The following is a 14,843-nucleotide window of genomic DNA, read 5'->3' on the forward strand; positions in this document are numbered from 1 at the left end:
TTCTGTTTTCCATTGTGAATAAAATATGGGTTTATAAGATTTGCAAATCATTGCAATCTGTTTGTAGATTTTACACAGCGTCCCAACTTTTTTGGATTTGGGTTTTAAAAACAGCATCGCTAGATTAAAAATGCTAGTCCAATTTGAACTTTCAGCTAGCTGATCAATACATTTAAAAAAAAGGATACTCCCCAATTTGCACTTTTATTCAAAAATGTGTTGTACCACAAAACTTCTCCCTCTGGCCAAAGAACACGTTTCCAGAATATGGAATCTATAGCAGTAGTTAAACCTAAAGTGACAGAAAACAAATGTAAGACCTGTAAATGAAAGCTGAATTTTAGGTGGATAATAAAAACATAATTTGACTCAAGACTAAAAGGGAAAGCAGCCTTAACCAGTCAGAGCTTCAATATACTGCATAGTGCTGTCAGACAGGTCACATGCTTGAAAGCATGGGAAGCACAGACGTGAGAGTGTGCTGTTGTCCTTCACTGTCCAATCAGTAGGCTGGGCAGGTAGGCAACACCACTCTACTCCTTAAAATGGAATAAAGAGGAAAGTGTTCCTGGTCATGAAACATGGCTAGGGTATGTAAATTACAAAAGTGGCAGAGAGAAATGAATTTTTTTTTTTTACAGTTCACATATATCAGTTATGTTTTTACAGTAAGCCCTGTGACTGGAGTTCAGTATAATTAAAGGCAACACTTTTTTAGTTTTGGACAGAGTGAAGAGGGATTAGAACACCTCTCATATTTTTATCAATATCAGTGTCCCCGATTCACCATTTCAATTTGTCATGCTTATCATTATCATCAAAAGTAAAAGAAAATCCCCAAATTTTGGGTTGTCCCCAGAACAGTAATAGATGGCAAGTCTTCCAATTCGGGCACTAGTTCTGGTGACAACCAAGGACTTCCTTAATTTGGAGGGATTTTCTCTCGCTTCCTGTCTTGGCTATGGGACAGGAAGTGAAGTTTATTGGATATTTATTGTCTTGGATACACATGGCAAAAAAGCCTGGCGGGTGGAATAATCCTCCTTTAGAACAAACAAAAGGATTCCTCTTAATCTAGTGCTGGTGGGTGGTGGCTCCAAATCACTTGAGGCATGTCTCAAAAGAAGTCATAAAAATGTCTATGCTACTGTTTGTGTAAAAAAATTTATTGTAAAATCAAAGTATTCCAAGAATGTAAAGGGTTAAAACATGGCTGACAGACAATCAATGTTAAAACATCATGCTTGATATTGAACTTCAATCTCACTCAAACCTCGGCTGGCTGACTTGGGCATATTAAGACCAGTGCTGGGGGCAACTAAAAGATGTATAGGTGCCAGATGTCACATGGGCATCCACCCAATGGAAGAGGTGACAGACCACTGGTGGAACCCGTAAGGGTCAGTGATGTGGAGAGGCCCCCAATAGACCAGATATTGGACTCCAAACCGCCGGAGGTTGCAGCTGGTGTAGTCGGTGGCACACTGGATGTGACATCACCAACCCAGAGCAATGTTGAACTGACTCATCACAGCAAGGCTTGGGATGGAACAAAGATGCAGTTGTAGAGCAGATGGAAAGCTGTCAGCAGGCTGTAATACTGATAACGCGTTCTGGGCATGGCTCTTTCTCAAATCATGATAATTAAAATCTGCCAGTACAGTACAGACAGGATTAATTTTGGCAAATATAATTCCCCATCCTTACTTAAAGTGGAGTTCCACCCAAAAATGGAACTTCCACTTTTCGGAACCCTCCGGTGTCACATTTGGCAGGTATTTGCACCCACTTCGGGGCATAGACTTCGAGAGACTAGCATAGACTCCAGGGCAGCCAATAGACGAGCCATTGCTCGGTCTCGGCTGCCGACATCGCGGGCGCGCTGGACAGGTAATTGTCCATTTTTTTAAAGTCAGCAGCTGCAGTATTTGTAGCTGCTGGCTTTAAAAAAATTTTTTAGGTGGACCTCCGCTTTAACATTACATAGAAGGGGAAACCTTCAGTTTTGGAGTTTTCAGAAATAAACAAGTAAAAATGTAAGCAGCAATTTTTAGATATTTTTAAAGTTATTCTATGTAAATGGAAACATGTAATAAATAGAACATATACTGTATGTTATCCTAATTTGGCTGAAAACGTGAAAATACCCTTTAAATTGTATAAAATCTGATTTATAACTCTTCCGTATTTATTCTTATTTTTTTTATAAATTAGGCCAAACTATACACATACTCAGGTAAAGCATTTTCCCATATACCCTAGAAAAGGGAATTTAAAAAGCTGGGGACATTTAGTGTGCCAAAAAATTAAACAAAAAAAAAATATATATATAGTATATATCAAAAAAATTATAAAAAATGTCCCCATGTATAATAACAAATATCCACAGCTACAATCAACAATATCAAATTCATACAATAGAATCCATATGTAGATATATCAATGGATCGATGCATTTCGCTCTAGAAAAGGGGCTTCTTTCAGGATCCACTTGATCATTCACTACTAGGAGCAAGAAGACTTACAAACAAAATGTTAGTAGATGTAACCATTAAGTTCAACTGAATATGGAAGCCACCAACATGTATAGTCCAATAAGGGAAAAAACATGTGCTCGCTAACTGGAAAGATGATAATATTGCCAAAAGGGAGATTGCTGCTTGGCCAACAAAATATTGTGCAAAACAAAACACTGCATGTGTACGTATCATCTTGCCATCGAATCTTTTGCCTTAGTGGACTATACATGTTGGTGGCATCCTTATCCAGTTGAACTGATCTGGCAGACTTAATTGCAATGGTTACATCCACTAACATTGTGTTGCTAAGTCTCCTTGGAGTGATACACTGGTAAGGTTGTTATAATTTTATGGCTGATATGAAGGCTTTTTTGGAAGGTATCTTTTTCTAACTATCCTCAGTTTCCCATATTCTCTTTTCTTTCTTGTGTATATGAGAAAATGCTTTACTTGTTACTACAGGGGATATTGCCATTTTTTTTGTTATGGCAAGGTCTCCCAGTTACTATATTATTTATAAGCATACTCACTTAAGCAGACAATTCCAGCTGGGACTGCATAGGAGAGGGCTGAAGAAATCGAAATGCTTCTCTTCATTAGAGATATTAGCAGCAGAAGTCCCATTAATATACATAGTTCAGATCTGAACACAATGATGGCTAATGCCGAAAGCCAAATAAATGGACCAGACTTCTGCTTCATCCAGTATTTGATAGCCAGCAAGACTAAATGTAAAGGAAACAAAAACAACAAGAAAAGTAGTAGATGTGCACTCCATTACTGTTTTTTATTTGCTTTATGGTGGCCACACATGTATGGATATGATCATTCAGTTGATCATTTAATGCGATTAAACTGACTGAATTGAACAAAAATTTCAACACAAAGACCATCTGTTTGATAGACTTATGCTGCGTACACACCATCACTTTATGTGATGAAAAAAAATGACGTTTTTAAAAACGTCACTTTAATTGACTGTGTGTGGGGGAAAACGTCGTTTTATGTCTTGTAAAAAACGACCAAAAAAAATTGAAGCATGCTTCAATTTTATGTGTCGTTTTTCAAAAGTGCACTTTTTACTTCACAGAAATTGACCGTGTGTAGCAAAAAACGTCGTTTTCTAAGACGTTTTTTCATCCACGCATGCCCAGAAGCTACTTATGAAGCAAGCTTCAATGGTAAAACGTGGTGGAACGTAACCTCACTTTGCAAGATCATTGTGAGAAAACGATGGTGTGTAGGCAACTTCGTCTTTGAAAATTGAAGTTTCAAAAACGTCATTTTTTACTTCACAGAAAGTGTCGTTTTTTTTCATCACATAAAGTGATGGTGTGTACGCGGCATTATAGTGAGCTTTTGATCAAATTCAATCTTGTAAGTAAATTGTAACAAAAAAAAATGTTGTCAATCCCTTTCTTACTGAACAAATAAATCTCTACATGTGTGCCAGAGAACCAATTGTAATTGAAATCAATAAAATTGAGGCGCATGCGCGGGGTCTAGCTGCACGGTAATGCGGCACTAGAGCTCCGCTCCGTGGGGTGGATGGATCGCGGGTGACATCAATTTTTAATCACCGCACATCACCGGGAGCTGCAGGATACAATCCCTGGAGGTGAGGAGAAGCCTCTCGTACCAAAATGGTACTCGGGGGAGCGAGAAATAAGGCTAAAACTAATCCTGTCAGCGCAGCACAGCAGCCTAAGGGCTCTTTGAAAAAGGCGCCATTCACCTCAGGCACCTCAGGGACAAGCGCTGCAGGGAACAGCAAACAGCGCTTGTCACAAGGGAAAAAGGCATCAGCATCCTTCAGTGTACTGAGCACTGATAGTGAAGAAGAAAATATGTCTTCAATAGCGCAATTACCCACAATTAATGACACTGTTCCCTCAGAGATACTGAAACAATTTGAGAGAATGCTCAATAAGGCACTGCAACGCACCTCAGAGCAGATTACCACAAACCTGACTAAAGAAATTAGAGACCTAGGGAACCGCACTGAAACTCTGGAGGCAAAAATGGATGAAATAGAAGTATACACACAGGATTGTCAGTCAGAAATAGATATGTTGAAGGAAGAAAACATGGAACTTAATAGTAAATTGGAAGATTTTGAAAATCGCGCCAGAAGGTCGAATTTAAGGTTTAGGGGTCTTTCAGAGTCAGTTCTTGACCTCTCAGGTACCATCACGGCGTTATGTCAGGAATTAGTACCAGGACTTGATGTACAGAGACTGGAATTCGATAGGATTCACAGAGCATTAGCCCCTAAAAAATCGGATGGCCCCCCTAGGGACATAATAGCAAAATTCCATTATTACAGGTCAAAGGAACAGGTTATGGAAGCAGCAAGGGCAAAAGGTAACCTCTCATTTCAAGGTCATACTTTTCAAGTATTTGCTGACTTATCGCAACTGACTATCACCAAAAGGCGCGCTATGAAACCACTTTTAATGGAACTGCAACAACGCAATATCAAATACCAATGGGGGTTCCCCTTTTCATTAAGATTTACGTTTCAGGGTACTAAAATAGTGTGTAGAACGCCCGACCAACTGCATCAAGCCCTAATTGATCTAAAGATCATTGACAGCAGTAATACACACAGCTCCTCACGCAGACGCACAGCATCAGCATCATCCCGCAATGGTACCACTTCACTTGAGAAGAACAATGGCATACACCATACAAACAAGCGCGGACGGTATGTACCTCAGCCCCAAGATCAGGAAGATACTATGGATTGAACACTCTCTGGATGACTTTACCTTTATGCTTAATTTCTCTTATGCTCATAAGACTGCTTAGTGTGATGAAGAGAAGACGAACAGAATATACAATAAGCCAATTTTTAGTTTTATTGGGTTTTTTTCATTTTTTCATTTTTTCATCTTTTCATTTTTATTTAACTTTTTATTAATTGTCTCTTTTTAGTCGATTCTACTTTTTCTCTTTTGCTCTAATTGAATCTTTATTTTTATTTTTATCATCCTTTGAGGATCAAATGATCCACTCCACCTTCCTCTAATTTTGCTCCACAATTCTAGTCTGTTGCTTGGATGATTGTTTGGGATTTTTATTTTTATTTTTTATTTCTCTTTCTCCATTATAATCTTTTAGTACATAACATTCCTATATAATACTTCCTCCTGTATTGTGCTCCTTTTCCTCCCTCATGCCAATTGGCGGGGCAGGCGGAGGAGTGAGGCGTAGCAGCCAGATGTGCCAGTAGTAAGACACTCCATACGTCTGAGGGCAACTACTGTTTCTTATCCTTTAAGACACGTTCATACTGTTCCCTCTCATGTTTTAATAGCACGTTTTGCTTCTAATTGAGCGACAGTTCCAGAAATATAGAATCCGTTAGGATTAATTATATGTTATATAGCTGCATCATCTGTTATATGGTTGAGTTGAAAGTTCTGCTCCCACATGTACTATAGAATAACATGATAGATCCTGAGTGGGTATATTACACAGATATATTTGACCTTTTTATGTGTATGGCACTCAGGATGACTTCTTTCCTTTTTTTTCTTTCTTACACTTCCTCTTTCATCTCCCACGTGTATATTTCCTTAGTTAAGTTTCGCAAAGGGTATTTTGACCCGGTATACACTTTTTCACTCTCTTCTTAGATACAGGGTCCTTAGTTGTGTCTCATTTGTAATAGCAATAAGGCTAAACTAGGTATTAACATTCTTTGTAGGTGAACACTTGTACATACACCCGACGGTCTTCCACCTCACGGAAACCACTTGTGCTCCTTAATGATCCTCTCGGTTCCACGCATTACTTTGCGGGGAATTGATGGGATCCCCTTTCCCCCTGACAGGGGCAGTTTCGCCCTGTCACGGGTAAACAAGATGGACATTATTGATCTGATGTTGGATATATATTTTTTAACTTTTTTTGTGTTTTCTTCCCCTTTCAAGGTTAACTACCCTACTGTCTTCTTTCCTTTTTTCATCCCTAAGTCTGCAGGGATTGGGTCGGTCAGTTGTACTTTGGTTTGCAATGGTAAGGTGAGCAACGAGGTAAAGCTGTCATGGCACCATTAAACGTACTATCATTGAATGTGCAGGGCTTCAATGTACCACAAAAAAGAACTAAGGCATTTAGATCGTTCCAGGCTAAAAAAGCACATATAGTTTGTTTGCAAGAGACCCACTTCACTACAAGCACAACTCCTAAATATTTTAATCCCTCATACCCTCAGGTTTATACTGCCTCAGCCTCAGTTAAAAAACGGGGCACGCTAATTGGATTTCATCGTACTACTCCTTTCACTTTACGAGCTGAAATAAAGGACCCGCAGGGTAGATACCTCATATTAATGGGACAGGTACTCGACACGGAAGTTACAATAGTTTCCTATTATGCCCCAAATCTTAACCCGGTACCATTTTTATCACATCTATTTCAAACGATTAGCGCACACAAAAGGGGGACTCTTATCATTTGTGGGGACTCTAATCAAGTCCTTCTTCCATTTCTGGATAAGTCTCCCTATGTTCCACCTAAACGTAAGGATACAGGCTCCCTTTCCGCTTTATTGGCTAAAAACAACTTGGTAGATACTTGGAGAGAACATAATCCCACTAAAAGAAATTATACACACTTTTCTCACCCGCATCAATCATTTAGTAGAATTGACCACATATTTGTGACAATTGGAATGGCTCCAGAAATATTAGGCTCCAGTATAGTGCCCATCCCTTGGTCGGATCATGATGCAGTATTTACTACAATAGCATCTACTATCCCGAAGAATCGTGATCCTACATGGTACTTACCTGAAATAATCCTAAAACACCCTGCTCATTGCCCAGTGATTAAACAGGCACTGAAAGAATATCTCGATATCAATTCTAGCCCAGATATATCTCCGATTACCCTATGGGAAGCTCACAAGCCGGTTCTCAGAGGAGTATTCCAACGACAAATAGGAATCTTAAAAAGAGAAAGGATTTTGATGGCGAATAAACTAGAAGCGGAATATAATGCAGCATTTCAGGCCCTTCAAATTCACCACTCTCATGCGAATCGATCGCGACTAGATAAAGCGCGCGTAGAATATGATCTGTTCTTAACTGACGCAGCAATTAGGACACTCAATAGATCAAGACATAATTTCTATAAACATGCTAACAAGCCAGGAGCATATTTAGCCAATGCCCTTAATAAACTCGATAAAAATTATAAACCCATAAAATTAAAAATAGCTAATCAAAAGTATTCCAGTAATCCTCTTAAGATTGTACAAAAATTTAGGTCACACTTAAAGTCCCTTTACACGGAATCCACAGAATTTAATACTTCGGAAGCAAACACTTTCTTTGCTCATGTAGACCTTCCACAATTAAGTCAAATACAGAAATTACAATTGGAAGAACCTATAAAGACAGATGAGGTTGCATTGGCCATTCATGAACTGAAGCTCAATAAAAGACCGGGGCCTGATGGGTTCTCGGCGAACTATCTTAAAACATTTTCTGACTTATTATCACCTAGATTAGCTGAGGCTTTCAATAACTTGTTAGAACAGAAAACATTTAGACCTGAATCCTTGTTGGCAACGGTCTGCATGATTCCTAAACCGCATTCAGATGACACGCTTTGCATAAATTATAGGCCCATATCTATGCTCAACGTGGACATTAAATTATTAGGTAAAATTTTGGCTACTCGTTTAAACGGTTTTATAGGTAATCTCATAAATCGTGATCAGGTAGGCTTTATGCCCTCAAGACAAGCAGGTGATAATGTCCGCAGAGCGTGTCTTTTAGCGCACATAGCTAAAAAAAGGAGAATACCGGCATGTTTCCTTTCTTTGGATATCAGACAGGCGTTTGATTCTGTGTCCTGGACATACTTAGAGTTTACGCTAAAGAAATGGGGCTTTGGTCCTAACTATATTAATTGGATTTTGGCTTTATATAATAATCCGAGAGCGTATGTTAAGTATGCGGGGTACAGGTCTGACGTGTTTGAGGTCAGAAGAGGAACGCGTCAAGGTTGCCCACTATCCCCGTTATTGTTTGCCCTTCTTATAGAGCCACTTGCACAAAAAATTAGATCTGACCCTACTATATTAGGCATAGAGTTAGGGGGATATAAACACAAACTATGCATGTTTGCAGACGACATACTTCTATTTCTTTCATCACCTCAAGTCACTGGTCCGAATCTTATCCCAATACTAACTAAATTCGCATCGTTTTCAGGTCTGGCTATTAACCCTAAGAAATGCGTAGCTCTAAATATATCTCTTTCAGCCACGGAATTAAGTGCAGCAAAAGTAGGTCTACCGTTTCTTTGGTCTGAAAAAAGTATCCCTTATTTAGGAACACAAGTTACAGCAAATGTAGCTGACTTGTTCACTTATAACTATCCACCACTCCTGAAACAAGTAACGAAATTGATTGGGTTTTGGTCCCAGCTCCCATTATCCTGGATGGGTAAGATTAATGCAATCAAGATGACGATATTGCCAAAATTTTTATATTATTTCAGAGTGCTTCCGTGTCCGATACCGGCTTATTTTTTGAGGGCATTACAAAAAAGAATATCAACCTTTATATGGGGTACATCTAGACCCAGATTAAAAATGCAAATCTTGTATCTCCCTAGAACACGGGGAGGGCTAGGGGTACCAAATTTTACGAATTATTATAGGGCAGCGCAAATATCCACCCTGGCTAAGTACCACGCTAAAAAGGAAACACCACTATGGGTGGCTATTGAAGCAACTGAATGTGATCCCATTCCTATAGCGAATTTGTTATGGATTCCTCCCAGATTGCGTAGGAAAATTGATAACCCCATTATTAGGCACTCCCTAGCAATATGGGATAATTATAAATCTAAATATTCCTTGGTGTCCCCTCATAACCCGCTGTTATCCTTTTACAAAAACCCAACATTCTATCCGGCATGGATCTATCCTAATACATTTAAGGCATGGGTTAGGAAGGACTGTATTTATATTTATAATTTTTTGGACTCTTCGGGTGTTATGTCATTCCCTGCAATTTGTAAAAAATATGATATCCCTTCATCTGAATTATTTAGATACCTTCAAATTAAAAATTTTGTTGAAACCCAGGTAACATCCATGACGCAGACTAGTCAAAAAACCCCCTTCGAATACATTTGTAAAGATAATCCGCATACCAGAGGGGTGATTTCGACAATATATATACAGTCATTATCCATTGATACCTATACAAAATTACCTTATGCACTGAAATGGGAGATCGATTTGGGTAAGGAACTAAGTACTTCGGAATGGTGCCAAATATGGCGGAATACTAAGTCGGCCTCCTTGAATGTTTTAGCGCAGGAAACGAACTACAAGGTGATATCTAGATGGTACCTAGTACCGAACAGAATCGCTAAATTTGCCTTAGATTATGATGGTCATTGTTTTCGAGATTGTAATTCTGAGGGTACATACTTTCATATTTGGTGGACGTGTCCGATAATAAAGAAATTTTGGGCAAAAATTTTTAAGATAGTGAACGCACTAACTGACTCGAACATACCCCCAGAACCCAAAATGGCACTACTAAATCTGAAGCCCGACATCTTAACACATGCACAATTTAGACTACTGATACATCTTTTTACGGCAGCTAAGCAGACCATAGCGAAAGCCTGGAAGACATCACGTATCTCAACAACTGAAACGATGAGCAGAATGAATGTTGCCATGACACATGCTAAAATGGATGCATTAGATACGGATACGCTCACCAGGTTTGAATTGCTATGGGCTCCATGGATACAATATGTATTTCCAGATCATTTTAATGAACATGTGTTGCTGCCATGGTAGCTTTTCTTCATGACCATAACAGCTGTAAGTCTCCACTTTGGTATAGAATAAAGGCCCATCCCTGCAGACTTTCTTTCCTGTCCCTTTCCCAACTTCCTATTCCCCTTCTTTATTTTTTCTTCTTGTTACCCCTTTTTCGGTCTGATTATTATAAGGTGGTTCAACTATGGACTTACCATTGGCTTTGAGAAGGCTAGGAATTCTAGACTTTATTTACAGATAGTTGATATTGTTATCTTAAATAAGGCAGTATTTTTTATATAATTTACTCATCAGTCAATGTCACAGCTAATATATAATTGATACGTTGTTGTATTAGTTGCTGATACTGTTACAAATTGTTAATGAAATGTGACTTGCTATTAATTGTTTATTGTAACGTATCTGGAGATGATTGCAAATGTTAGTTTTGCGACATACTAGCCATCGCTATACTGTAACACATGTATACTTCATGTTTAATTTACTTTAAGCCTAATAAAGATAAATTTGACACGGAAATCAATAAAATTATCTTATTTTTTTTTGTTAGGATCATCTATAACAAATCACAATTTTGATATGCCATTAGGTATGGTACCTATAATTCTGATAATTTCATCCACATGTTAAAAAGCTTAGCCTCTTACAAAAAAACACTTTGTTTACAGGAACCAACTTCCAAAGCTCAAGAGAAATGTAAGTCTTTTAGGCTTTGGTGACCTGAAAGTAGCTGGTGATGTATGCCACCGTTTAAAGCATGGGTGCTCAACCTGTGGCTCTCCAGCTGTTTCAGAACTACAATTCCCATGAGGCATTGCAAGCTACTGACTGTTACAAGCATGACTCCGAAAGGCAGAGGCATGATGGGACTTGAAGTTCTGCAACAGCTGGAGAGCCACAGGTTGAGCACCCGTGGTTTAAAGCTTAACTCCCCATAACTTTGAATAGTTAATTTGGACCAAATAGTGTTCATTTCTAAAATACAAAGCTTCTAGTGAATGGCTGGGCAGCACTCAGCCAGACTTGATTTTGTTCCGAGAACGGGATGGTAAGTGCCGTCCCACTGCCGGAAAACAGCGCTGTATACTGTATAGAGCTAAGACTACAGTGTAAGGCCTCATTCAGATAGGTGTTGACAACCATTTTGTGTGCAGGCCATGTCTGTTAATGTGCCACATTCCCCTTCAACCTCAGAGTGGTGTGCAGGCAGCCTACAGAGGTGGATGCAGATGCATGTTAAAACCTGACACGCAAGCAGGAGTGTGTGCACAGATCCGAACACACACTTCCTAAGCGCGGATCATTGCACCTACTTCTGCACAGTGTCCGAGCAGCCGCTGCATCTGCCCCAACCATTATAGGCTGCCTGCATGCAGCTTGGGCGGATGCAGGTGCAATAATAAACAAGACCTGAGCACACAACAGGTGTCAAAGCCCATATGAATGAAGCTTTTTGAAGGAAATGGTTAATTTGGACTGACTTGGTCCGAATTAACTATTTAAAGTTTACGAAAACATGGAGTTAGGCTTTACCAAGTTTCTGAATTTTATGTTTCAGACTGTTTATCATAAGGGAAAGAAAAGGATGCAGATTTTGTCTGAGAAAATATATAACCCCCCTAACCACTTCAGCCCCAGAAGGATTTGCCCCCTTAATGACCAGGCCATTATTTGCGATACGGCACTGCAACGCTTTAAGTGGGGGATGGAACACAGTTCTGGTTGAAGTGAAAGGCTGAATCTACCTTAGGTAGGAAGAAAGTTCTGAGCTGCAAAGCCACATTGTCTTTTTGTAAGTACAGAGAAAGTTTTTTTACAGGATAAGACTACCAGTTCATACACTCACCTCTAGTGGTGCAACGGATCACAGTTGATCCGTGATCCGAACGGGTCACCCCTTCGGATCGGCACATACTGTGATCCGCGGATTGCCGCAGGTCCGGAGCTAGGCCAAAGCCGCTACCTTTCCTAATGTTATGGCCGCGGCCTTTCCTAATGTTATGGCCGCGACTCTGGAGCTAGGCCGAAGCCGCGGCCTTTCCTAATGTTATGGCTGCGGCTTCGGCTCAGCTCCAGAGCCGCGGCCATAACATTAGGAAAGGCCGCGGCTTCGGCCTAGCTCCGGAGCCGCGGCCATAACATTAGGAAAGGCCGCGGATTTGGCCTAGCTCCGGAGACGCGGCCATCTTGGTACACCCAGCGGCAGGCCCTCCTCTCTGTTTACACCCACAGAGGAGGAGGAGCCCGCACTCGTGGGACACACCGCTGGGAGTCATACTACTGGAGGTGTCTTACCTGGGGGGGTCTGTCTGTACTACCTGGGGGGGTCTGTCTGTACTACCTGGGGGGGGGGTCTGTCTGTACTACATGGGGGGGGTCTGTCTGTACTACATGGGGGGGGGTCTGTCCGTACTACCTGGAGGGGGTCTGTCCGTACTACCTGGAGGGGTGTCTGCACCGATGCGGATGTCTGCACCGAGGGGGGACAATAGTTGGTGGGAGGAGGGGTGTCACCAACCCTAGTGACGCCACTGCAGTGGGGGAGATGTGGAAAATTATAGTGGGGGGGGGGTGTGGATATTACAGTGGGGGAGAGATGTGGATATTACAGTGGGGGAGAATTTTTTTTTTTGCCGATCCGAAAAATTATCCGATCCGTGACTCCTGATCCGAGGAACGATCCGAACCGTGAGTTTTTTGATCTGTTGCACCCCTACTTACCTCACAGAGGTAATGGCAGCAAAAATGCAATCTGTGAATGACAGTGGAAACAGAAATATTCCTGGCATTTTCTGAAGTGCCGAGAGGACTAAATTCAGATTCCACCGAGTCACGGGGGAACACACATGTAAAGACACCTTGCATAAGTGTTTTAATCGAAGAATGGGAAGCCAGAGGTCTATGTAACAAGGTTGCAAGTACAGGGACTTGACCAATAATGGTGCCAAGAACCACCATCTACAAAAAAGATTAGAATAGAATATAATAGAACTATAATAGAATTTTCTGGAGGTGAAAGTTTCCTATCTTGCACCAAAAAAAGTATGCCTTCCATGAGCCATGGTAGAAATTGAAAGAAGCAGATTTCCTCATCTTTAATATTGTGGGGATCTTTGATTCAGAGCGCTGGTGCAGCCTTGAGGGCGACCTGTGAGAAAGACAAGCCTACAAGTTAGTTCAGCCCTCCCCGGCTTCCCAAAAACCTGTCTCAACAGGGGACCATGCGACCCTACCCGGTCATTTGGTCTTTAAACAAAACAAACATGCTGCTGTGTTCGGGAGAAACAAAATCAATACTGGGGATCAAGGGGAAGGGTGGGGACTTATAACAAGCTGTCAATGGATTGTGTTTCCTGTAGGGAGGAGCCCTCATCTCTCAGGTTTGCCATCCTGGAAGGTGATAGGAGAAAGGATATTTCTTAGCAGGAGAAATCAGGGTCGGGATCTGAAATCACACACACTATAGAGCTAGAACACAGAGCTGAGTGTAATCTGAGAGCTGAAAGGAGGGAAGTGACACACCGTGCTTCTTTATAGGATCAGATAAATATAGAGCTGGGGGTATGAGTCATCTGTGTGCTGGGAGGCAGGACATGGTTTCTGATCATGTGACCGCCGTAACTGGATGTTATAGTGGTCACATGACTAGGAAGCACCTGATTGCTAGTATGCACCGGAAGCTTTCCGGTACCCACCAGCTACCGTGTTGGGAGCGTGGCAAGTTGTTTTAACAGAGCTGCATATATGCAGCCGCTCGGCATTAAGGCCCGCCCGTCGAGCGGCCACATATATGCATGTGGCCAGCATCAAGAGGTTAAAGATAAACAATCTGGACATCCAAATAAAACACAGCAGAAATCTAACACATTTTAGCCAAAGCCTTAGCCATAGTTTATCTGCTGCACACTGAGCTCCTTCTTATACACAGGCGCAGGCACAGATCCAATCTCAATACTAATTACTAGACCAAAAAAAGGTTCAGACATAATCACACACACACACACATACCATTTAAAAAGTCCACATAGAAGTCCAATTGGTTAACAAAAAGTAATAAATTATTCAAGTTGCAGAGCAGGTCCTGCCAAGGGAAACAGGGTTCTAGCAAGAGCCTCCAGCGACTTATCATGGGGTCATTAAATGACAGGTTCCTCTGCAGGAATTGTATATTTTAAGACAGGATACTGCCAAATCCACATAGATGGCAGCCCACTTTTTAACAAAGTCCCCCTTAAAGCGGGAGTTCCGCGGGAAAACAGTTTTTTTTAAAGAGCTTTTTGTCACGCTGGTGGTACATAGAAAATAGTACTCACCAGTCTCATCCTCGCTGCCGCTAGCACTACGATATCGCCCAGAAAGATATTTTATAAAATTTTCTGATGGACATTGCCATCTTTACTCCGGGCACTCTGAAGCCCTCCTGTATGATCTTCCGGGAGGCGGTGAATGCTCTCCCGGCATTAACCGCTCTATCCCGCGCAGTGTGACGGCGAGGCGCG

The 14,843-nt window shown here is 41.0% G+C and overlaps 1 protein-coding gene across 2 annotated transcripts in view; it reads right to left on the minus strand.

The window, feature by feature from the left end:
• Positions 1-14,843, minus strand: part of ALG12 (ALG12 alpha-1,6-mannosyltransferase) — a 53,118-nt gene that overhangs the window by 18,302 nt on the left and 19,973 nt on the right. For both annotated transcript variants that reach the window (XM_040343656.1, XM_040343657.1), the window contains exons 4-5: positions 3,050-3,244; positions 189-292 (exon numbers count right to left, since the gene is read on the minus strand). In XM_040343656.1, the coding sequence (XP_040199590.1) occupies positions 189-292; positions 3,050-3,244 (299 nt within the window). The remainder of the gene's footprint in view (positions 1-188; positions 293-3,049; positions 3,245-14,843) is intronic.

Source organism: Rana temporaria, chromosome 3, assembly GCF_905171775.1.
Source record: "Rana temporaria chromosome 3, aRanTem1.1, whole genome shotgun sequence".
NCBI classification, from domain to species: Eukaryota; Metazoa; Chordata; class Amphibia; order Anura; family Ranidae; genus Rana; species Rana temporaria.